Source organism: Amblyomma mixtum, chromosome 5 (genome assembly GCF_055824585.1).
Source record: "Amblyomma mixtum isolate Tamu chromosome 5, ASM5582458v1, whole genome shotgun sequence".
NCBI lineage: Eukaryota > Metazoa > Arthropoda > Arachnida > Ixodida > Ixodidae > Amblyomma > Amblyomma mixtum.
In genome coordinates, this window is record NC_143016.1 from 190,798,005 (window position 1) to 190,823,198 (window position 25,194).

Sequence of the window (25,194 nt, forward strand, 5' to 3'; positions counted from 1 at the left end):
GCAAACCCCCAGAGAAAGAAACCCTGGTTCTGTGTTGCTCTTGGTAGCGCTAGGTTGCAGGCTCAAATCCCAGTCACAGTGGCTGTACAGTAGCCAACCGATTTTTTGGACTCCAATAATTCGGACTAGTGCGGTATTTCGGACTTCGCTGAGGAACTGTCGCGCACCTCATAGAAACGTGTATATTTTCATGACCGCTATTTCGGACATTGTGGAGTCTAAAAGTTCTAATTTTCGGACTGAAATAGATGCCAGCATTATTGTGGAGATCATTTTTCAACTGAAAGTTCGTTATTTTGGCATAATATAGACACAAGCAGGCATCGCTGTCATAACCAACCCGTTCCCCGCCACCGTGAGAGGCGCCATCTTGGATTTTCAGCTTGGCAGGCGCAAATCGGACTGGCTTGGATAGTCTTGGCTATTTACTGCCATCGATATGGCCTACAAAGAGCGCACGATCATATTGAAAACGGTACAGTGGGACAGCTGCAGCATCTGCCGCGGCTTGAACGCCATGGTGCGGGGCAACAAACGCGGTAGAGGGCGGGGGGGGGGGGGGGGTAACTGCATTCAGAGGCACTTGCTTCCGCTCACGTCTTCCCGTGGGTTACCTCTCGGTCTTCGCGAGCCTCACTGCCCCATGCAAACTGACTGTTCTTGCTTCGTGCAATGAGTGCATTCATTCGCGACATGACTGTGGCCGCGTCGCACTATCTGGATGTGATAGGGTGCGGAGATGAAGAAAGCATGGCTATGACTTAGATAGAGTCTAATATTATCGCTTGCAGGCGGAACATGGGGAGCGGCGATTTTCGCTATTTTGAAAGCTGGTTTTTTGCAGAAAAGTTCATTTTTTTAAGTTCACGGATTTTTCGGACTGTTCGATTATTTCAACCATTTTTCGAGTCCCGCCCAGTCTCAAAAATCGGTCGGCGACTGTATTTGGGTGGAGATCAAGTGCCCATGTGATTTCAGTGCATGGTAAGTCCTTCCCTTGTGGCATGTAGTGAGGCCCTCATATGAGCTGCCACTTGAGACGGGATTGCAGGCCACGTCCCGTGCGGAGGCCCTCTCCCAGGAGGCGGAGCAGCTGCGGCAGCAGCTGTCCCTGGTGCGGCAGGAGCGGGAGGCCCATGCCCAGGAGCAGGCACAGCTGCTGGCCCAGCAGAGAGCCACCCACGAGGAATCGCAGAGGCAGGCGCGCACTGAGCGGCAGGCTCTGGAAGAAGAGCTGCAGTGCACCCGGGAGCGAGCAGAGGCGCACGCAGAGGCATGCCGCTGCATGCAGGCCGACATGGATGCCCTGCAAGGTGAGTTGGAAACTGCTAAGTCACTATGCTACTGGCGAGACGCGTGGCCAAGACGCCGTGCACTTAGTGCTACATAGCCGAGGTGCAGCACTCGAAGAGACAGACAGTCATCCGAGGGAGCTGGGATAGGAAGACGTTTATTGGTAACCGACAGCACTTTTAAACGGTAGCCGAAGGAGAGTGAGAGAGAGAGAGGGGTGCATGCGCTGTCATGCACACGCACCGAGCCGACAAAGCCAACATGTGATGATCCGGCGTGATAACGATACAGCACTTCCTCCCACCTAAAGCAACAACCTGTCGGCAGGCTTCTGGGTGTGGCCAGAACGTTAGGGTAGAATTGGTTCCCCGGAGTTGCTGGCCATTGCATCACTACTCGAGGACTGACGGGCTGGAGGTTCTTGGTCATGTGTAGATGGCGTTTTGCAGGGTAGAAAGACACCAGCCTCCGAGGCTTGCTCAGGCTCAAGCTGTGTATAGCCGACTTCCAATCTCGATTGCTGTCGGAGATCCCTGTGGTTGCAGTTGATCCACATGCCGCCGCTGCATTCCCGTTGGTGTGTCAACCATGACCAAGCGTTGGCCCTGTACTTCGGTGATCGTTCCGGATAGCCACCTTTCATTTGGGGGATTATACTGTCAAGACCACAGGTGCGTTCCTGGCGTGAGAGGCTTCTCTTTGCAAGTTGGCTCCCTGCTTGCGGTAGTACTCGCCACTCGGTTCTTCTCTGAAAATACGCACTCAAGACGAGTTCATGGTTGAAACCCCAGCCCCGGGATGGTGTGGACCTGTGTCGTGATAAAAGTTGACTTAGTAAAGTTCCTTGCTGATTTTTTTTAAATCCCTCTTTCACGATGTGCACCATGCGTTCTGCCACGCTGTTTGATTGTGGATAGTATGGGGCGGTTGTTATGTGACGCACACCATTTTCCTGGAGGAAGCACAATGTCACGGCGCTCGTAAACTGCGGGCCGTTATTAGATATGGTAGTCCAAGGGAGGTCAAAACGCTCCAAGATGCTCCGACATCTACTGTAGTTTCCACCGTTGCATTTCTTAGACTAACACCACTGCTTCCTTCTATAGCTGCGAATAATTGCGCTCTACTTTCATGAGCATTCTTGAGCGAAATGCAATGGGATGATCTATGCCGTTGATGTGATGCGACAAAACTGTGCCCAGTCCTACTGCTGATACGTCACACTCAAGTCCTAGGGGCTTCAGCGGATCGTAATGAACGAGGAAGTTTGCGCTGCACAAAGCGCGCTTAGTTTCCCGAAATGCAGCTTCCAGAGCAGGCCTCCAATTCCACGAGACACCTTTACACAGCAAGTGATGCAGTGGAGCCTGTGTAGAGGATAAGTGCGGCAGAAATTTAGAGTAATACGTAACCAGTCCTAAGAACAACTTCAGCTGGCTTACTGATGTAGGCATAGGTGCCTCCAGTACAGCTTCCAAGTTGTCCTGGAGCAGGTGAAGGCCTCTTCCATCGATTCGGTGCCCCAAGAATGACACTTCTTTCTCATGGAATCGGCACTCAGCCTGGTTTAGCTTCAGACCATTGTCTCATAGCCGCTGAAACACCTTCTGTGGAAGAGGTATTTCGTGCTCTTTTTCCGTGACTATGATGTCGTCCAGGTATTCCTTTACACCTGGTAGGCCCTGAAGAATAGCTTCCATGCGATGTTGGAACAGAGTGGGGGCCGGTGCAATGCCGAAGGCTAAGCAGTAGTAGCAATAAAGACCTTGGTGTGTATTCAGCATTGCCAACTTTTTGGCTTCCTCGTCCAGGGAAATCTGGTTGTACGCGTTATGCAAGTCAAGAGTGCTGAACACCTCACCTCTGGACAGAGCTGCAAAAATGTCATCAATTTTTGGGAGGGGGTACTGCTCAAGTTGTGTCGCTTGATTGACCATGAGCTTGAAATCTCTGCACAGCCAGATTTCTCTGTTTTTCTTCGCCACAGGCACTACTGGTGTTGCCCATTCTGCTACGTTGATCGGAGATAGCACTCAGTCTTCAACCAGGCGATTTATCTTGGCAGATACCAGTGCTCGCATGGCGTATGGCACTGTCCGAGCCTTGCAAAATCGAGGTTGAGTGCCTTCTTTATGTATAGCTTCACGATTGGTCCCGAGCTTCTTTTCAAAGAGGTCTGAAAAACCGTCTGGGACTTCCTCTAACATGGTGCTGGCGTGCACAACATTAACGCTTGCAGACACTCTGTCCTTCAAAAGCGACATGCCTGCCATGCAAAATGCATCCATCGTGTTTCATCCGTAAAGGAGAGAACCTTGACAATCCACAACAACCAGTGAACTGCTCACCATCGCTGTACCCAGCTGCACTTCCATATCCACCTTGACATCTGGCAGTGGCCCCAGGAAGCATGAAAGGCGAAGAGAGGTTTTCTGTAAAGTCTGCCACCATTTGCGGGGCTTTTTGTAGACACTCTTGGGAATCACGCTGACTGGGGACCCTGTATCGACAATCATGCACAACTTGCGACCCTCCCATGTCAACACGTGCCCAATCGGTTGCACCGTGTTCTTGTTTGCCGAATTGTGTGCGACGAGCGTGTGCAACATCTCTTCTTCACTTTCGCACTCCATCTCCTTGACAGCATACGTTCCCGAGAAGCGAGAACAGCCTGCCTTACAAGCTCTGGCCAGGTGCCCTCTTTTGCTGCATTGGTGGCAGATGGGGTTACGATGTCGGCACGCAGCTGTTCCATGAGCCCCCTTGCATCGGTCTCACGGAGGGCTCGACGCTCGTGAATCGTAGCGTTTCTTCCAGGGACAGCCTTGCCGCACGATGTTGATGCTTCCGCTCGGTCTGCCCGTCTCCCCCATACCATGTGCGTCTTCATTCGCTTTCTCTGCAGCCAGGGCGAATTCTTGAGCTTCTGCTCGTGTCAACTTTTTACACGCCAGTAAGCATCGGCGAGTCTCTTCTTCCCAGATTCCGCAAACGATGTGGTCCCGCAGCATGCAGTCCAATGTTGTGCCAAAGTTGCAGCTTTCAGTGAGGCGCCAGAGCTTGGCGACATAATCTCGGACACTTTCTCCGCATAAAGAACGAAATGCTTGCCGCTACTTCATTGGCCTCCAGGCTGTAGTGCTCTTCTAAGCATTTCACGACTTCAAGGAGTTGATGGAAACTTCCGGCTGGTGTCCTTGCGAGATGCGGGCGACACTGTCGCTCAATGACAAAACCTACAGAGCACGGCGCTTGCTCGCATCCGTTATCTCGTTTCCTTCAAAATAGGCTTCAAGCCATACTTGATGCGTGCTCCAAGTGCTCACCATCTCGTTGAAAACAGAGGGTCGCGACGACATCCTTCGGGTCTTCAGTCGAGGTCTGGGTGCACACAGAATCTCATCCTCGTCACCAGTCCTAAGTTGCCGTGACGATATGCTACTTGCGAGACCCTTTGCGGGACACTAGGTGAGATGCCAGCTTAGACGCTATGCGCTTAGGGCTGCATAGCTGTGATGCAGCACCCAAAGAGACACAGTTATCCGAGGGTGCTGGGATAGCAAGATGTTTATTGGTAACCAGCCAGCGCTTTTAAATGGTAGCCAAAGGAGAGAGGGGTGCATGCGCTGTCATTCTCACGTACTGAGCTGACGCAGGATGATCTGGTATGATAATAATACAGCAGGAGAAACCTTTTCTTAGGCAGGCAGGCATGGTTTTATTTTTGCAGAGACAAAACCATGCTGTTTGGTGCTTCAGTGCGTGCTTCACTGTACGGGGTGCGGCTGCACAGGCTGGCCTTGAGCCCGATGTTTCTGTTTTTTATTGGCCTCAGATAGCGGATTCTATACTCTAACAGTGTGTACGCGCATCTCTTATCACAGTGCTCAAAAATGAGAAGATCGCTGCCAGTCAGATTCACAGCCAGCTGTTGAGTAGATCGGGGCAAGACTTACGACCTACGCACTGCATGTTTCTGCACTTCTTTTCCAACCTGCGGGCACGTGGCATTACCATGTGTGGGTTCTTGCCAGATGCCGGTAGGCAACTCTGTTGGGAAGGAGCAAGTTAGCTCGTGTGACAAGTGAGATACTGCTGTTTTAGAATGTCACAATGTTCCGCCATGAGTTTAAATGAACCAGAAATTTGTACTCTGTGAATGTTTATGAGGTTCGAATAGTGAAAGTGTAGTATATAACGAATCCAATAGCAAACACTATTCGAAAGCTAGTTTAAATGTTCGCACACCCATGACACATTCGTTGTTTGAACGCAGCACCTGCTCACTAGGCCCCGGCATTCTCCCACAGCACCAAATGTGCAGAACTTTGTGCATTAAGAGCAAATTTCTCTTCCATCGCCACACTATGCAGGGCGAGGACTTGTCTCAGACCTAATGGTCATATTTTCCTGAATGCTTCCCTTTAATGACATGCTGACTCATGCAGGAATCATGTGTTTACACCTGGGTGATGTTGGCTGGTCATAGCAGGTTAACAGCTTATTTATAACAAGCAGAGAAACAAGCGAGGAGAAAAATGTTAAAACTGACTGCTTCACAAAGAAACCGGCCTCAGGGGCTCATTTTGTCTCCTCTTTAAATTCCAATATTCCTGCCTTTGGAATTGGCCGACAGCCGCTTTGATGTCATGCGGTTTAGAACCCAGCTGGTCAATGGCTGTAGAACAGAAAATACTTGCTCCAAACCTGTATGGTTCTACTATTTCTTCTCAGTCATTCAGCCATGCTGCTGTGATAAAGGAAGGGGAAAAAAAAGCTGCACTGTGGTGCATGTGGGCACAAAAACATGCACAATGGCATAAACGAAAGGCACATCAAGAACAGTTCCTAATTTAGGGAGCTTGAGCAGACCATTGAAAGAGCACTGGGCAAAGAAAGGTGCCCTGTTGGGGTATTGTTGGGGTCTCTATTGAATGTGCATGGGATCCTGAGTGGCAGCTCCACAAAAAATTCAGGGAGGCACTTCGTTGACCTAAAGTCCGATGAGGCGGAAGGCTTAAGCGTGGTGTTGCTGCTTGTGTCACTGTGTGGTTAAGATGTTAAGCTTTGCCTTTAAGAGTGGAACGCGACAGCGTCTTGCAACGCTGCCAGAAAGTCCACAGAATGCCATCGCCCCTTGGGCTCTACGCCTGGCTCATTGGTAAATTGGTTTTTGACGAAAGGAAATGTATCTGTCTTGCATATCTCGGTGGATACCTGAATCTCGCTGTAAGGGATGGGAGGAAGATGGGAGTGAACGAAGACACCGTATTCATTAGATGTGCCTTTGTTCATTCCAAACCGTCGAGCTGGCATGGCGGAGTGGTTAGCATGCTCGTCTCGCACTCCGGAGACCCTGGTTCGATTCCCAAACTCTACTAATTTCCTACTCGGTTTTATTTATCTGGTTTGGTTTGACTAGAAAGGTTAATTACGCTAATTGGTTAATTAACTAAACTCAATCCCACTTACATGGAACATCACTATACCATCCGTTTAATCGGTTGCATGGTTATTAGTCAAAGTACAAGTGGCCGCGTTTGAAATTCGCGCACTGTGACGTCACGGCCATTTCGACCAACTGAAAAGCGTGACATTTCTGTCGACAACTCCTGCTTACAACGATGAGGCATTAAAGGCTTCCACCTTAATACATTGTGACTAACTGCAGTGATATTGAGAACCACCAAATTTGTTGACGTCAATTGTGAGCATGCTCTTTCTTGTAGTAAATGTCCTCGTATGTGCGCAGGCCAGCTGTCCCAGGAGAGGTCTGCCCGCCAGGAGGCCATGGCCCAGCACGACCGGCAGGTGGCCCAAATGCAGACCGACCACCGGCGTGAGCTTCAGCGTCTGCGCACAGAGCATGAAGCTGCCTGCAGCCGCATCTTGCAGGAGCAGGTGTATTTATTGCACTGCTTCTTGTTCACACCGTGGGGAGGAGAGCAGATTGTTCCACTGTTTTAGTTGCTGGGTTGAAAGTGGGTTGTGCCCGTGATGTTAGACCTGGGTTCCTTGAATGTGGAGTGCAATGCTTGGAAACATGCGAAGTGCTCTAGGTGATTTGGGCAGTGCACAGGCACGATGAATGCATGCACTGATCGCCTCATTTTCTCAATGCAGCCTTGCTCGCAATAAACCCAGCACCTTGTGGTGCTCCGCATTAAGCGCTCATTGTAAAAAGCGTAGGTAGCTCTTCATTCACACTGAAAGCTTTCCGGAATTGGTGCAGGCTGTAACAGGAGGTACTCTGCGATACATCTAACAGCAGTCTTAATATTTTTCCTCGGTATGCAGTGTAATCCACTTATAATGATATGAGAATATAACGATATGTCACTTACGATGATCAAAGTTCTTAGATTTATTGATTCTCCCACTGCCCCTTTGTAAAAAATTCCATGTGTGCACTTAAGTCTACTTAGGTGTAGTAATACAAAAGCGTTTCTCTTACTGCTGCTGATTATGTTGCTGCATGTTCGTTTCTGTATGCCTTTGCCGTTTCTTACGTGTTTTCGCTTGAACTTTGGTTCTACCACTTTCGGAGACTTCGGTCCTGTTGCTAAAGCGTCTAGTGAGCACACCAAAGTACTAATTAAGTACTTGAATTCAATTAAATTATTGAATGTGCAAAGTAATTCACTAATATATCTGATACTTTGCCAATGATTGTATCGTTATATATGGTTTATTTTAATGCGAATGCATTTCTTGTCTCATGAGTAGCATGCACAGGACCTGTCATCAGAGTTTGTCGGCAAAGCGTGTCAACAAGAACTGTCAGTCATTCATTACAGGGGTATTTAATAGAATAGTTGATTAAATAATTACGTGACAGCATAAATGAATAACTGAGTCACCAAATTTTTAAAATTAAATTGGAAATTAATTAACGGGACAAAGTAATTAATTAGTTCTTGGAAAGTCAGTAAAACACTCCCCGGGGCATGTTGGTTCATAGCTGGCAAGAATAAAAGCGCAACAAGACGACACAAAGAAGGAGGAAAAATGACAGGACAGGCGCTATTGACAGGCGCTATTGACAGGCAAAATTGACAGGAAAGTCAATTTTGAAATTGGAATCATTTTTCGGAAGAAAAATTATAGGTGTAAGGTTAAGAGATCGGAAGCAGGCAGAGTGGGTGGGGGAGCAAATGCGGGTTAATGCATCATCGTCCTCATCATCATCAGCCTGACTATGCCCACTGCAGGGCGTAGTCACTGCACTGCAGGGCACTGCACGTCAACTGCACCAAGGTGGTGCAGTGTGAAGTCAGAAAGTTGCTTGTATTCCTGTGGGGGCTATTACACCTCCCAGTCAGCTCTGGCTTCTGTGAGCGCCCCCTATGTTTGTAAGCAAGCTGTTGGTCTATATGCATGCTCTGGTTCCACACTGAAAGCTTCTTGTCCTCTCATGTTTCTGCACTGTATTTTCCGTGTAGCTGCTTTGGTGTCCACCTTCAGCAGCACGTTCTGAGCGCTTGGCTGAGTTTATGCGGTACACAGTCCATCGTAGGAAAGACGTGGTTGAGATGGTGCGTTGTGCGTTGCAGGGCGAGTTGCGGCAGCAGCTGTCGGAACAGCTGCGGCAGCAGTCGGAGACGTGCACAGAGCTCCGAGAACGTCTGCACGCGGAGGCGGAGGCTGTGCAAAAAAGGACCAAGCAGCTTGAGGCACTGGGCCGCCAGGTACACGATTTCTATCATCATCATCATCAGCCTGACTACACCCACTGCCGGGCAAAGGCCTCTCCCATGTCTCTCCAATTAACCCTGTCCTTTGCCAGTTGCGGCCACTGTATCCCCGCAAACTTCTTGATCTCATCCGCCCACCTAACTTTCTGCCGTCCCCTGCTACGCTTGCCTTTTCTTGGTATCCACTCCGCTACTCTTAAGGACCAGTGGTTATCTTGCCTTCGCATTACATGCCCTGCCCAAGCCCACTTCTTCCTCTTGATTTCAACTAGGATGCCATTAACCCGCGTTTGTTCCCTCACCCACTCTACCCTCTTCTGATCTCTTAACGTTACACCTATCATTTTTCTTTTTATACTATCATTTCTATGGGGCAACATTGAATGGCCAGTGACAAGAAGCTGCGCTGACTGGTGGATTGCCGTTTGGGCTTAGTTGCACTGCTCCTGGGATGTGTGGAGATGGGGGAGCTGAGTGGTGCACCCTGCAGGCCCAGGCCGCCCGAGAGGAGGAGCGCAAGCTGCTGGGCCGGGGCCTGTGTGCATGCCACGCCCAGCTGCTGAGCCTGCGCCAGCAGCTCCTGTCCCTGCGGGCACAGGTCAGCCAGGGCTCTCCTCTGCAGCCACAGGCCGGCTGCCTCCGGTAAGGTTCCCTGGTTGCACTACAAAGCACCATGTGGGAAGAAACCAGCTCTGAGAGGAGGCATCGAAACACCTCCTCCTTGATATAGAGCAGGAACGTCCTGCCAGATACGCACATTTCAACCTCTGGCCTACAGATCCCATACAGATAGCAGCTGGGTGTGCACTCACACAGTGTGACAGCCAACAGCGGAAAACTGGGAGACACCGCAAAACACTGTGTATACATATACAGTCGACGACCGAAAATTCGGACACCTGATTTTTCAGACATGCTTGATTATTCGGACTTTTTCGCGGCACCGCGACATGGCCCATAGAGCCAATTTGTAAGAGCGCTTGAAATTTCGGACGCACCGCAACTGACCATTCGATTTTTCGGACCTCGCCGCCAGTACCCAAGCCGCCATATAATGTGTACAATGGAACCTCTTTAAATCAAATTGCAGGAGAGATCGAAAACGTGATCAAACAAAACGAAATTGAAGCTTAAAGGGAGCCTCTTAACTTGCGATGCTGAAATTCTGCGCGAGTCAGCACATTGCGCTCGCTTGTTTTCGAATTCGTACTGTTCTTGAATGTCTTCCGCCGCACGAACTTGAACCGTAGTCTGAGTTCACAGAACTCATCTGTGCCGAGTCTTTCGTCCCGAATACAGAACGCGAATACGATCACGGAGGCTACGAGCGCGCCATGGCCTCCGCGATTGAAGAGCGCTTTTGGCTCGCCGCCGGAGCAGATCGTGGCGCGCATGGCCTCTGCGAACGGCGCTGCGATCTGCTCCGGCGCCGCGCCGTTTGCGGAGGCTATGCGCGCGCACAGTAGCTTCCAAGTGCTGTCTATGGATGGTGCCTGAAGCCGTGATCATCATCATCAACAACTTTTTCTCCGCCGCGATTTTCCGCTAATCACATCGGCATCAGTATCGCCAGCTCCAGCCTTTTGTGGCGTGTGAGCGCGTTCGCCGTAATAGTTGTGATTGTGGCTTTCGCGTGCTGCCGCTGAGCTTCACAGTTTTAGCGCGATAGGCAAGCACCTTAAGCTACACGGCTGGGAGTTAGCTCGAACGCGGTAAGCGTGCGGCGGGCGGGAAATTCGACGTGACCGAGAAGTGTGTCCGATGATGGTGCAACCAAAAGAGAACACAGGCTGCAAAAAGTGCGCTTTCCGAGGCAAGCTGTGCGAGTTTCCCGAACTGGAAGAAGAGCTGCTATGTGATGGAATTTCGGAACAACGGCTACGCGTTCACAGCGGACATGCTGCGTGGCTTCTTTTGGGATGAGCGAGCGCGAGTGACGATTGAGCGTAGAATAAATGTCGCTCATTCCCTGGTTGGTGTGTTTTTACTTAAAAAAATTTTTTTTTTCGCACATGACGTGTATGGGCCGCACCCTGAAAATTGGCCCTCGAATCTGGAAAAAAATTGCGGCCCTTATACGCGTTCATGCGGTATGTCGCGTGGCGAAATATAGTCATGAGTAGCTTTAGAATGTGTGCAATACAACTGGCCACTTCCTCCGGCATATTTGTGATAAGTTAGTGATTTTTTCGGTGAAATTTGATTTTTCGGTCATTTTCGCGGTCCCTAGAGAGTCCGAAAAGTCGGTCGTTGACTGTACACAGTTCAGCGCCATCCGTGCGTAGGGAAAAATGATGTGTCACATTATATCTGGCAGCAGCACAAGAAACACTACTTTTGTAGATACAACGAAAAAATCTGAAAGCACAGTGTGAGACATGAGGAGGCGGTGAAAAACAAGCAAAAACTGCCTTGTTTTTGTGTTAAGTTCCAATGCCTGAGAAAAAAGTTGGAGGACGCTTAAGCTTCGCCTTTAAGAGTGGAACGTGACAGCGTGTCGCAGCCTTCCAGGGAGTCCACGGAACGCCACCACCCGTTCGGCACGATGTCTAGCCCTTTGGACAAATTGCTCAGAGTCTCTAGGAGACCGTTCAACAAACACGATGCCACGAACGCCAGCATAGCTTCTGCACCGAACGGATGGGCTGCAAGCCGCAAACTTCGTGGTGAATGTGCCCTGGATGTGCGCTGCATTGTTCGCCGCTCACTGTGTGATTCCTTTGTCCCTGCACGGCTCCACTGCGCCCGAACGAGACGAGCAGGAGGCGCTGCGGTCGCGCGCTATCTGTTGGGGCAGTGGCGCACATTGAGAGGAGGAGGTTTTAGTGGGCACCGTCTGATGGCACTACATGCGTGCCAAGGGAAGAAGGGATTTTTTGCTCACGGCCAACGCCGTTGATGACGACAGCGGCTTTTCTGCGACACAGGGCCCTTAATGCTATTGCATTAAAATGCTCTTTTTCACTGATGGTGTGCTGACACACTCATCTTCTTTGCTTGCTGTTTCTCAAGCCTTAATATGAAAATTTTGCATTTTCTTTTAAACACGAATAATTAACACCATGTAAGTCCCGTCCCATCTTGTCTGAGAATGTTGCCGTTTAGGTTGCTTGAAATGCTTTTGAGCCGAACTTGCCTTTTAACCCTTGGAAGGTCGACTTGTTTTGCAGAAAACTTTCCCAGATGGGCAATTTACTTTATTGCAGATCTTGAAGTGAGTACATCTGAGGGAAAATGGGGAGAAAAAATTATGGACAGTATTTTGGTTGCAGGATAGAAGTCGGAAGAGCCATTGCCGTCAGTAGAGATGCATGCTGCCATGTTGCACCATGTTGCATCTGAACAATCTGAAACTCAGTGAACCTAGAGAGCAAAAACATCCGTGGGAGCAGTACCTAAACAAAGGAGAGCAAATAAAGGTAGAAATTGACATTTGGGAACTATGTAAACCTAGAAACTAGTACTACCCCGTGACCATTGGTAATAATGGCCGTTAAAATTGCACTGCATTGAAGAGAAGACCTTGACGAGCCACTTCAGTACTGAAGCTTTTCAACTAGCCCTAGTCCTGTGCAGCCGCTATGGCTCGGCAGCTGACCCGCACTGTGCGGTGTCAGTGCGCGTGAAAGACCCTCAGGTGGTTGAAATTATCTGGAGCGCTCCACCCCTCACAGCCCGAGTCACCTTGGTGCCCCGTAAACCAAACCAAACCTACTCTGCTTGTGTCACAGGGTGGACCGCTCAGGAAATGACCAATTTGTGGGTGCAGTCTATGCCAGAAAGCCCTTGCTCTGGCAAGTCTTGAATAGCTGTGCATTCGCTGTCTTCTTTTTTTCCCGTGGACCTTAGGACCCGACATAACGAGGTGAACGTTCTTGAGGGTAACTTTTGGTCGCTTGTACTCACTTTGCACACCACATCACTGTCTTGCAGTGAAGCCAACCTTGCTGTACTGTAGCGGTGGTCTTTGCCTAGCATGCTTTGCTACTGTAGGCATTGTGCAAGCCAGGTGCATCTTCATTTTATTTATAGTGCAGTGGTAACAGGAGTAGACGTCTTGCTTCTAGGATACAGATAAGCTAGTGTGTGCCCATCGCGCTCACCGTCTCTTCTCTCTTGATGTGCTGCAACTCGAAAATAAGGTTTCCATTTGTTTTGTATTGATGTATAGAATAATTTCACGATCCCCTTCGAGTTCAGTGTTCCTGTGTCCAACTGTATTGCATTCACTGGTACAAACAGCCTTTGCTGCATCTCATGGTGGTAATAACCGTCCTGTGTATTGCAGGGAAGTTGCCGTGAGGTTTGCTGAGCGGGAGCAAAGCTGGCAGGAGCGGCAGAGACGCGCGGACGAGCATTCTGCATGGCTGCAGCAGCAGCTTGAGCAGGCAGTCCGGAGGAGTGCCAAGCGTATGCCTCCTCCTCCTCCCGATTGCATGCATGAACGTTTATGCCGCTCACCTCCGATCACCTCGTCTGTTTCTGCCCCAGCAGTGCCGGCGCCACTTGTTGTGGTGCCTTCTGTCAGGCCCGATTATAGCGGATGGAACGAATTGCGGTTTATATTGCTGTCATGTGAAATATAGTTTCTACACAAAAATTAGGCAGTGGCTTAGCTCTGGTTAAGCCTGGATACACAAGCAAAAGCTGCAGTTATGCTTTGTTTGACGTCATGGCTGTCGCAGTTCGTGCACAATGCACTGGGAGCACCACGATAACGGTGCAGGCAAGCGTGTTATATAGACCTCCTGCCGCATGCGTAGTAACTGTGGTAAACACGAGGCTGCAGGTAGCGTCATACGAGTAAGCCGAGCGCGCGCTGATGCTCACTCGGTAAACACGTGCAGAGCGCACGAACGACGGCGAGGGTCGACCGGTGGAGCCGCGCTCGGCAGCGGCTCCACCAACCACATGCACCTCTCCAGTGACGTCACACGGCGAACTCGCGCATGCACCGGTGTGGCTAAGATTGATCACGGCACATGCCAGACCCGGTGTTGACTAGCCTAGTGAAGCTTTTCGCTTCAAAACTGCACGATGGATATGTGACTGAGCGCCCAAGTGTGACAGTGGCGCCAACTGCACACAGCTGCTCCTGAGGCCAGTTGAGGGAAAAAAGGGCCTTGCAGCCCTCCTGTTCAGCGGCAGCTGGCCCCCCATGCGACCAATGATTCGTTTCGGGCCTATCGCACTTCAGGAAAGAGGAAGACCGGGTAGAGCCATTAGGCCATGTCGGACGACAAGGGAGAAGGGACCAGTGGCCTACAGAAGCAGCACGATGTCTCCGGCACCACGCACTGCTGTTTTTAGAGTGTTGCCCTTCGCCCGTTCTTCTAAGCAGTGGTGTGTGCATCGGCTAGACGCAGCGCCATCGGAATTCTTGGCAGCTGGCTTGGCAGTTTCAACAGTTCTTTAAAGCGTGCCAGCTGCGATGGGTTGCTCAGGAACTTGGCAGCGCACCAAGACACTGTGGGGCCACGGTGTGTTACTGAAATTGTTTGCTTTCACACCACAGTTTGTTTGTTTTTTAATCCTTCATGCTTTCTTCATGTCACGCGCTCTATCTAGCCTTACAGCAGCTCCCACTATTCCAGCCGTTCATAAGTTGCTGCCAATTCTATGCATGCCGTTTTCCGCACTCGCCTAGTGAGTGTGTCAAAATGAAAAATAATTCGTTAACAGTAGACATTGGTGAAGAGGGTGAAATGACGTGAGTGTTGAGTTGGGCTGCTCAGTGCTTCTGTGGTGTGCCATGTTTTCCCAATGTCCCCCCGTGTTTGTGCACTGTCACGCACTGCATGGCTGCTCCTGTTGTTGTTTGCACAGTGGAAGCTGAGGGGGCAGCAGCTCAGCAACAACTCTCAGACTTTCGTCGATCACGCGACGAGGAGCACGAGCAGCTGCAGTCTGTTGTGGAGGAACTGCGCAAGGACGTCATACAAGCAGTCAGCGAGAAGGACGCCGCACTGCGAGATGCTGCCGACAGATTTCGAGGTATCCAGTGCTTTACTTATCTGTTAGTATTTCAGCAAGGACAGGGTTAACTGGAGCCATATGGGAGAGGGCTTGATCCTGGAGTGGGTCTAGTCAGGCTGATCATGGTGATGGTTTTGAAATCTCTACCATGGGTCGGTTGGCCAGCAGATGATTCTTTGTTAGTGATCTGGAGGAGGATGGTCAGAATAAAGCAGGATGGCATTGGGCAACCCATTCCAGTCTGTTGCAGTGCAAAAAAAAAAATTCTGAGGGCACTTAAGTCTACTTACAAAGTATGTGTTTTGAGGAAATGAAAGGTTTTTGAGGAAAGGAAAGAGTGCTGTAGTTCTACTCGCATCTTGGTGGACACCCACATACCCTGTTTATTGCATAAAATTCCCAACATGTTAAACTACAATTCCCCCAAGTTTCAGTTGGTTATGTGCAGTAGATATTTTTAAAATGAGTTTTTTTCATTTCTCTTGTGAGCTGCTTGCTGTTCTGGCAACCTCTGATCGCTGACGAAATCACAAGGGCATACTCGCCCCACGTCGTCATCTGTTGCGCGCTGTTCGCTGTGTTGAGGTGCTTGCTCACACAGCGGGGATGGCAGTTGGACGAAAAGTTTTTTTTTCTTTTAGCTTAGTGAAATAAAATGCATTTTCCTTGTTATCTTTTCGAACAGCTTAGTGCGCGAGCTTAGTGACCCCTGGGAAAGCGGACTTGCTCGCGGCACCTGTTTTCTGATTACTGAGGAAACAGAAATCGGTGCACCCCTGCTTTATTATTTACACTTAGAAGCAGTGAAGTGCCCCCGTATGTGAAAAACAGCACGTGCCATGCATGCCTTCGCCGATGTTATCCATAAATGGCGTGGCGATCTGTTGCTGGCTGTTCATGCCTGCTGTTCGTCGGCTCGATAAATAAACTCAAACTTTGTACACAATTGTGTAAGCGGCAAACTCACAGCTTTTTCTGAGAAACTGGAGCACTTAACAATGATTTCATTATTTCAATCAAATTGAGCACCCTTCTTGTTGCAAATAAGCTGTTTTGTTTGTACTATGTAGCGAATGCAGTAAATAATATTTCACACAAGAGTGAGCTAGGTAGCACTTTGTCCGCCGTTTTTGTGCAGACAGATTTTGCCGCGAGTGAAAACATCGATTGTTCTTGCTCAATTTCGAGCGTAATGTTCGAAACACAAAGCGATTCCACGATCCCTAGGGCGTTTACCTGACACACGAGAACATTTCGATGTTGCTATTTCTAACAAATCTGACACTTTGTGCGGAATTCTCCACATCGTTGTAAAAACCTACCTGTTGGTCATTCACATTTGAAAACTAACAAATTCCCTTTCTTGAGGCCTGAATATACTACTTAGGGAAAAGAATATTTTATTTCAGTCAAAACAAAAAATGGCACCTGAAAGGGTTTATCTCATTATCTGAGAGGAGATTACATTGACTTCAAGTACGATTAGGAGAAGGACAATAATAATAATAATAACAATCTTTATTTCCATCGGTATGATGGAGGAGGTTGTGGGTAAAAGCTGCTCGTAAACGGCAGCTTGACAAAGGCCCACAGCCCCCCTCTACAGGGCAACAGCAGCAAGGCATGGAACAACATAAATATACACATCTAAACTCTTCGCGATTTAGCAGAGCCAAAATAAAATACAGTAGAAAGAAAGAAAGAAGAAAAAACAACAACAATGCAATAAATACAGAGGGCACAAAGAGGTACAATAAACAAAAGATTAAATATACATATCATAGGAACACAGGTACAATTTTTAGGAGTGTATGCAGTGAAGCTGTCGTAATTCGCGTTTAGATATATTAAACAGGTTAGTCCCGGATTTTTTATAGTTATTTAATAGTGTTGGAAGGGCAAAGGATAATTTTTCCATTGCATAGTTGTTTCTAGGAGTTGGTACAATCCACTCCTCTTTATGACGGGTAGGGTAACAAACAGTTCTTTTTTCCAGTAAAGACAACTGATGCAAAGATTCAAGATGATTTTTTAATTCGCGCTGGAATGCAAGTGTTAGCTTATAATTGTATAGATTGAATACTGGTATTATGTTTGCTTTTGGGAAAAGACCTTGCAAGTGACTGTTGTATGATTGATTGAAAAGTATTCTGATAAGTTTTTTTTGAAGTATGAAGATCTTTTGCAAATTTGTATACGTGGTTGTGCCCCAGATTAAAAAACAGTAATTAAGATGAGAGTAAAACAGGGAATTATAAAGCAGAATCTTTACTTGATACGGAAGAAAAGCTCTGTAACGGGAAATAATGCCAACTGCTCGAGATAACTTGGTTAAAACAGCATCAATGTGACCATCCCATAGCATACCCTGAGAAAATGTAACACCCAGAATTTTGATATTATTTGTGATTTCTATTGGTGCTCCACTATAAATTAAGCTTACATGCAATGTTCACAAAGAAGGGAGCAGGCATGAATGAGAGGTTTTGCAAGTTTTCTGGCACCACTCTTGGAGCTGTGCAGAATGCTACAAGTGTGAACATGATGAGGTCATCAAATATTGCCTACTCTCTTTCAAGGGCTTCTTATTTTGAGTGTGTCCGTTATTGGGGCCAAATGTGTGATGCTTGGAGCAGAGTGACCTGGAAAGGTGCTCTGTCTACAGGCATTGTTTGACTCTACTGGAGGCTGTTAGGGGGTCGTAAGTGTGGCTTCCCTTCATGCGATGCAATCCATCGGGCATGAGTTTCCTCTGTCGTTGCTTCCCTACCTGCTTTTTCTCACGTCGCATTCCGTTCGTCACATTCGCACATCGTTGGTTTCTATGGAGGCCATTCTTCAAAAGCGAAGCTGTTTCATGGCATAGCTTAGTGATGCAGTTGCATTGAAAACTTGATGCACCATTCACAGAGCAATAAAACAAAAGTGAATTTGCTGTGTAGTGAAGCTTTCTTGCTTCAACAAATGCCACCATCTTTTCCCTGTCGAGAAAATGGGCTGGACACAAGCTTTATTCACTGAGTAAATGTACTCAGTGTGTACCACTTCGCAAATGCGCTGTGTTGGGTAAACCGGGCAGGCTTTGCAGTGCGTCCAAAACTCCATGTTGCACTTGTGGGTTCATAACGGCATGGTAGAGAGATGCAGAACGAGACAGTGCGTCCCACGGCACTGGAGGAGGCCAGCTGGCAGTTTGACCTGCTGCTTGTTCTCGGCTGTCAATGCAGAGGTTGAGGCCCTCCGTGCAGAGCTGGCAGCTGAGTGCGCCCGCCTCCACGCTGAGCACCAGGAGCAACAACGCACTGAGCGGGCTGAGGCCGAGGCCAAGCTGCAGCGAGAGGGCAACTTTTGGAAAGCGAAGGTATGACACTTTTAAGAGAGCACGTTGTTGGGCGAGTCGGTCGTACATGCGCCCGTCCTTGTCCTGTTCTCGTCTGTGTCTTTTTTAGCGCTATTCCCTGGATGGCACATGCTCAAGGGATGCTCTCCTGCCTGTCTGTTTGTGCTTGTCTGGTCATGTCTAGTCCTCTTTTGCTGGAAAACTCCTGTGTGCATGTGTTGCGAGCTAATGGTAGAAGGTATGGAGGGTAACCGCGCTTGATGAGCTCGCAAAGCAGACTGCTGAAGCTGTGGGGTTTGCCGGTTGCTGGAACGTCCTGGCTCAAGCATTGGAGCTTGTGCTTCCGGCATCAACATCTCCATCCCATAGCAGTGCCACTAGGCATGTGTGCCTGCCTCCTGTGTCTCGAGTGGACCAGGGCACCTGCCATCCACCCACCCATGGCAAGTTCACAGATGCAATGGGACGGTGTATAACTGTACACACAGTGTCTCATGACCCTGAGTGTACTGGAGTCGTGATTTTAATTCATAAGAAAGGTGACATCAAGGACTTGAATAATTGCAAACCGGTCGCTTACTGTCTGTTGCCTACAAAGTATTTTTTCAGGTAATAGCTAATATACCATATACCGTGTTTACCCAATTCCAACGCGCCCCCGATTCCAACGCGCACCCAATTTACGGCACCAAAAAAAAAAAAAAAATTTCAAGCCCCGATTCTAACGCGCGTCCGATACAAGTAATGAAAAAAAAAAAAACTGCAAACCCCGCTTCTAACGTGCATGTGACTTGCACAAATGAAAATAATTTGCAACCGTTTTTATATTTTAAGGAGAGATGCGGGTGAAAAAACCGCTATTTTTTCGATAAAGTCGATTTTGTATTTTCTTGCGTTTTGTATTCCCCCAAGCCTCTTCTTTTATGTATAAAAAATCAAAACCGATAATCAAGGGGAAGTTAGTAAAAAATGCAAATAAAGCACTCGCGGTGGCTCACAAAAGTGCGAATTTGACCGAATTTCGGGAACGCGGCATTTCGCTCCACGGCGTCGCCCGCTCTTGAATTTTCGCGGGGAAGTAGGCCTACCCATCTTCTACCAGAAGCCACTTCGGCAGCGGCGCATTCTTGATAAAAATACGAAAAAAAAGATCGTTTCCCGCCCGAGTCGAGCGTCGCGACTGGCCCTTCAAATCACATGGTACGATCGGAGCCCTTCCATTGGCTACGAGCATTCCACCGCACGGTCGGATGCAGACGCTCTTTCTTCCTTCTGCCGCCACTGAGACGTGAACCAACGCTTCTGCCCGGGTTTTTCTCCTTTCTCCGCTATGGATGTGACTGAGAAACGAGATTTTCGTTCACGCAAGTTCCTGACAAAGCATCAGTATGAAGGAAAGACGCCCCAAGCGCAAGAGAGCTCCGGTGACGGGAGGTTCGTCTGCTGCTAGGCGTAACTGCGGCAACGGCGATGCACCATTTGGATCCTTCAAGCTTCTTGCGGAGCATCCATGACTTCGTCAGTGCATCTCAGCGAAAGATAGAGATCTTCGACGGCCAAGACAAGCGTAAAAACGAGTGCGGAAGCGCTGTTATCTGTGAGATCGGCATGATGCACGACCTCGTCAGCAGCGCGGCGTGCCCCGCCTGCGGACGATGTAATCTCTGTCAGAGAATCGGCCGCAAAACAGAAAGGACTCTCATTGTTTTTGGAGACGCGTTTCCGACAACCGTTGTTTCATCAACATCTTTTTTGAGCCGCGTATCTCGATCGTGCAACGGCAGTGATGAGGCGTCCGCCCGCGGCAGTGCACGGGATACCGTCGCCGTAAACGTGGTCGCTGCGCACGCGACCAATGACAAGCGCCACACCGGTTGAAAACGGCTCCTGCGACGCAAAAAAAGACGAGCAAATGTTCTCCCATGTTTGCCAGCAGTTAGTGAGCTCCCACATCGTATAATGGCGATGACGATGGGCAGCTATGGGGACGTTTCGGTTTGCACTCGAATCCAACACGCATGCGATTTTGAGACGTATTTTCCCCGAAAAAAGGTGCGCGTTGGAATTGGGTAAATACGGTATATTTGTGTAAGGGCCGCACTTTTTTTTTCCACGATTTTGACGGGGTGCAGCTCTTGCATGAATCAGGCCTATATCTATCTGCAGAAACGTTGTACTGTGACTGTTCTAAATAATAATGTAAACTCTGCTAAATGACCACACATACTTTATTTAAGGAAATTCCTTGTCGCTTTTGCTCTGGCAGTGACTTAAAGAACTCGTCTCATGGGCGCCTTCCCAGAGGTGCCTCCTATCTGGTTTGATATTGCACTCAATTTGAAGCTTTTCACGACACGACACTGAACACCATGCGCTTAAAATCTACAAGCAAACTTGCTGCAGCGAAGCTCTCTTCAACCATCCAGTAGGAATCTTCTCGTGAACCATCCATTTTTTTTTTAAATTTGAAAATACTGCAGCCCCATTCTAGGGGCTATAGCAGGAGTGGATACATAAAATGTGGTATAATTCCACGCATAAAAGGGTACATGACAAGGATTACAAATATAAACGCTGCAAACAGCACCATACAATGCTACGACTACGAGGTGTTGAAGTAACACCTGACTTCAGCTTTAAATGCCCAATTGACAGAAACATGTGTCAAGAGTGGGGCATGGAATTAAACGGGGAAAAAACTGTTCTGCTCCGCGTTACAAGAAAGAAACACCCCAGCATATTCACATACGAAATAGGCAAGACTGTGGTCTCTGTAGTTGATAAATATAAGTATCTAGGAATAACCCTCACAAATAATCTATCATGGTCCATTCATATCACAGATATTTGTGCTTCCGCTTTTCAAAAATTATGCTTTTTGAAACGAAAGCTTAAAAATGCTCCCGTCAGAACAAAACTTTTAGCCTACAACACATGTATAAGATCGAGACTGGAATACGCGTCGGTGCTGTGGGATCCCTACACCAAGAAGGACATAGAAAAATTGGAACGCATTCAAAGAAAAGCAGTGAGGTTTATATTTGGAAAATATAGAAGACTAGATTCTCCTTCACTACTCATGCAAGAACATAAAATTCCAACATTAGCAATACGCCGGAAAATAAATCGACTTCTGCTCCTTCATAAATTTTTGTCAAGTAAAGTCCCGTTTAAACTTCCAGACTGCATTCCGAAAGCTACCACCAGGCGAACAAGGCACACTACACAATACACACTGGCTCCGATTTTTGCAAAAACCAATTCTTACCAGAACAGTTTTTTCCCCAAAACAGTGAATGAATGGAACAAACTACCACCGAGCATTTTTGAATCGAACAACTTTCTATCAGAACTGGAATGTCTTTTTTTTCCCAAGTAGAGGCGCCTTGATTTGCACTGTATTCTTGCACTGTACCATGTCATTTTCTCACTCTTTCTATATTAATGCCCCTTTACGTTGTATTCATTTGTTGCCAGACTTACTAGTGTTGAATTTCTGGACATTTTTCTTTTGTTTTTGTAGCCTTCTTACTTTGCATTGTTTGTGAAATGCCCCTCCTGCTAGGGCCAAAGCATTGGCCTGCAGTATGGTTAAATAAATAAATAAATAAATAAATAAAACATCCAGTGGCTGCAGGATGCTTGTCATTTCTCCAGCAATGGCTCCTAAATTTGTTCGAGTTTCGGTGAGCCGGGTCTTGGCACGGCCTGTGAGATGGCCTTGAAAAGTCGAGGATGAGCAAAGCCCTCCGTTGCAACAGGCCGCGCGGTCAGTTCGCCCACACCGTTTTTACCCAGTTCAAATGAATTCATCGCACATCCAACCTTTTTCATGGACACGAACGATAATGCCGTCTGAAAACTTTTCTTTTGGCAACTTCTTCCTCTTGAAAATCACACATGGTGACAGCTTTCTGCCATAGGCGGTGATGCAAAGCATCATCGTACACCACTGCTGTTCTGTACTGGTTCTATGCTCACAGACGCTTTTTGAACCTATAAACTCAACTGTACTATTTTCTGGTGTATCGAACCAGACAGGTTTCTGATCTGCATTTGCTGCCTGAGACAGGTGATAGCCGTGCTTCCTTCAAAGGCTGTTAATCAACTTCGCTCTCGATGGATTCAACCGGCACCGTTCATTTCTCACCGTCGGGATCATCAACACAAGGTCACAGTGCCTCATTGTAACACAGTGACATGTGCGCAATCATATTTTCCGCTAACCTCTAAAGAATGGAATTCCCTACCCGCATCATTAACTAGCATCACTGATTCAACTCAATTTAGAAGAATACTTACCACTCTGATTACATAATGATCGCTTTTGTATTTTATTGTAGTGTTGTGTTCTCCACCTACTAGTATTGTTCTTAAACTATTTTATTAATCTTTTCCGAGTTAATTTTGCTCATTTGTTTTTATCCTGCCTCAGTTGTTCTATAGTTTTGTATGAATTGTGCTTTGTTTATTTTTCTTGTTATCAAATGCCCTTCCCCTCTTAAATGTACTTTGTACCCTCAGGGTATCACAAATAAATAAATGAAACGGTGGAACTTGGACAGTTTGTCCTCATACTCATTGGGCAGCTTTTGGCACAGTGTTCTGCGCCAAATGGAAAGCACGTTCTGGTTCATAAAGCATTGAAGCCATCCCCTACTTGCTTTAAAATTTGCTAGTGGAATGCCCATGTGGCGAGCAGTGGCAATGGCGATGGTCGGGCGGACGGACTAGTGGGTGGGTGCTGAATTCATTAAATCGGAAGGTCATGGCAAGGAAGGTTGGAAGGTCTCCCCTAGCGAATTATAGGCCTCTAAGCACTAGCGCTATGCAACTGCTGATGCATGTTCCGTCTTTCTGGGCAAACACTTCACCTGTGAACACGATGAACAAGGAAGAGGCGTGTGTCACTGTGAGAGTCACCGAATCCGTGGCACTCACCCTGCTTTCATCCATGAATTTCACTCAGCCATAGCTTCTTCCATGACCTCTAGCTTCTGCGATACGTTGCAGGGTAAGTGTCTGACATCTGTGGACTAGCCTGACACTGTGGCCTTTTCCTACAGTCACCTCTCGTCTCTCTGCAGCTGTCCCTGTGTGAGTCGGAGATTCGGTCGTGCCGTGCTGAGGCGTCCCAGCTGCAGGGTCAGCTGCAGGAGGCCCGTGAGCAGCTGTGCCAGGAGCAGGCGGCCCACCGGGCCCAGTCGGGACGGGAGGCCGTGCAGCGCAGCCAGGACCGGACGGACTGGCAGCGACGCCTGCTGCACGAGGGACAGGGGCTGCACGAGACACGGCTGCAACTGAGTGCCGCCCAGGGGAAGGCCGCCACCCTCGAGGCCCACCTCAAGGCACTGGCCGGTGAGACACACTCTGGGGTGTCCCACTTACGGGGAGACAGTTGTGAAACCTCACTTCCCGCCACAAGAAAAAGGGGCTTCTTTTTTTTTTCTCGAGGGAACAAACTCTCTTCTGGGTGCTTTGCAGAGACAGTGCTCGTGGAGTTGGCAATGGCAGGAGTGAGAAAAGGTGGCTACGTGATTTCAGAGCCGCTGCAATGTGGCTAGCCAGCTGAGCGAACACCTCCTGGACTAGAAGGAAGGCCTCAGCATGGCCGTGCGACGCCAGATGAGTGAGATCAACCTAAAGGTTGGCTTCACCCAATGCGATCGTGGTTTTTCATTCCAGGTTGCCCTTTTACTGCTGTTTTTAATTTTATTTCGCTTGTTCTGGTGATACGAAAAATTATACTTGCAGTAAAGTCAAACCCGCTTATGTCGAACTCTCAAAAGAACAGCTACGAGTTTGATATAGCATCTAATTCAATATAAAAGTAGCAGTAAATTTAACAAGATGCAAAAACATTGAGATTGGGAAAAAAATATTTCTTTTATAATGGTAATCACTTACTGTCCGCAGATTAACGAGCCAAATAGTTGTGAATTTATTATGTTTTTTCATCTTCATTGCCTCAGAGAAGGCACATTTTTCAATGTTATCAATGAACTCCGAACAACCAAGACCTCAGCCTTCGATCGAGCGACTGTCCGTATTTGTAGGTGTTCCTTATGTGTTTGGGGTTTTCGCACTGCTATTATGTCTCAAGAATATCGTTGAACCATGCTGAGTGCACAGAGCACATCAGCACAAGTTCTCGCAATTCCTTGTCACAATTCGCATCAGTGGTGTCCTAGCGAGCTCTCCTACAGTAAGTAAAGCTGCAAATGGGCACTTCGTTAGTGCGCTACTCATGGGAATGAACAATACTGGATGCAAAAACCACACACACAGACAGGGTCTGTGTGTCAACCATGGGGAGACAGTATCCTACGGCTTCCCCATCACAAATAGCACCAGGAAATTCGGACAGCTGGTACCACAAATCATCAATACCTGTGACAGCTTCGTCAAGCTCACCTGACAAAGAATTTGTTTGTTCTTCTCTGGCAAAGCAGAGACCAGAACGTTGGAAGCAGTTCTGTATAGTTTCATTTTTGACATTCGACAGCCCACTCAGCATGGACAGGGCACTTGAGAGGTCAATTTTTAGGTATCTTCTAGTCCTCAGGTTCTGCAGTAGTTGTTCAGTGAGACGTTTGACAGTCATGGCATGAATGTCAGGGGTTGCACTGACGTAGCGTTCAGTGGCGGGAAGCAAAGTGATGTGTTGCTGAAACTTACACAGCAGTAGTGGGCACGTCTATGCTGAGGCTGATATCAAGGAGCCCCGCCGCGATGGCTCAGTGGTTATGGTGCCCGGCTGCTGACACTCAGTCAGGCTTAGTCAGGTCGATGATGATGATGATGAATTAACGAGAGTTCACTGTAGTTCAGGTGAGTGGCCACCTTCGCAGAAGTCCAGGTCTTTATTGCATTTTACAGCGGAGGTCGCGA

General features: G+C 48.2%; 1 protein-coding gene across 13 annotated transcripts in view; it reads left to right on the forward strand.

Annotated features, from left to right (window-relative positions):
• Positions 1-25,194, forward strand: part of LOC149345254 (uncharacterized) — a 179,693-nt gene that overhangs the window by 84,642 nt on the left and 69,857 nt on the right. For all 13 annotated transcript variants that reach the window (XR_016283260.1, XR_016283261.1, XM_089546514.1 and 10 more), the window contains 8 exons: positions 1,052-1,313; positions 7,046-7,194; positions 8,847-8,981; positions 9,478-9,629; positions 13,276-13,397; positions 14,814-14,981; positions 18,191-18,324; positions 23,391-23,661. Coding sequence is in view for 11 of the 13 variants with exons in the window: in XM_089546514.1 (XP_089402640.1) it covers positions 1,052-1,313; positions 7,046-7,194; positions 8,847-8,981; positions 9,478-9,629; positions 13,276-13,397; positions 14,814-14,981; positions 18,191-18,324; positions 23,391-23,661 (1,393 nt within the window). In the remaining 2 variants the exon portion in view is untranslated. The remainder of the gene's footprint in view (positions 1-1,051; positions 1,314-7,045; positions 7,195-8,846; positions 8,982-9,477; positions 9,630-13,275; positions 13,398-14,813; positions 14,982-18,190; positions 18,325-23,390; positions 23,662-25,194) is intronic.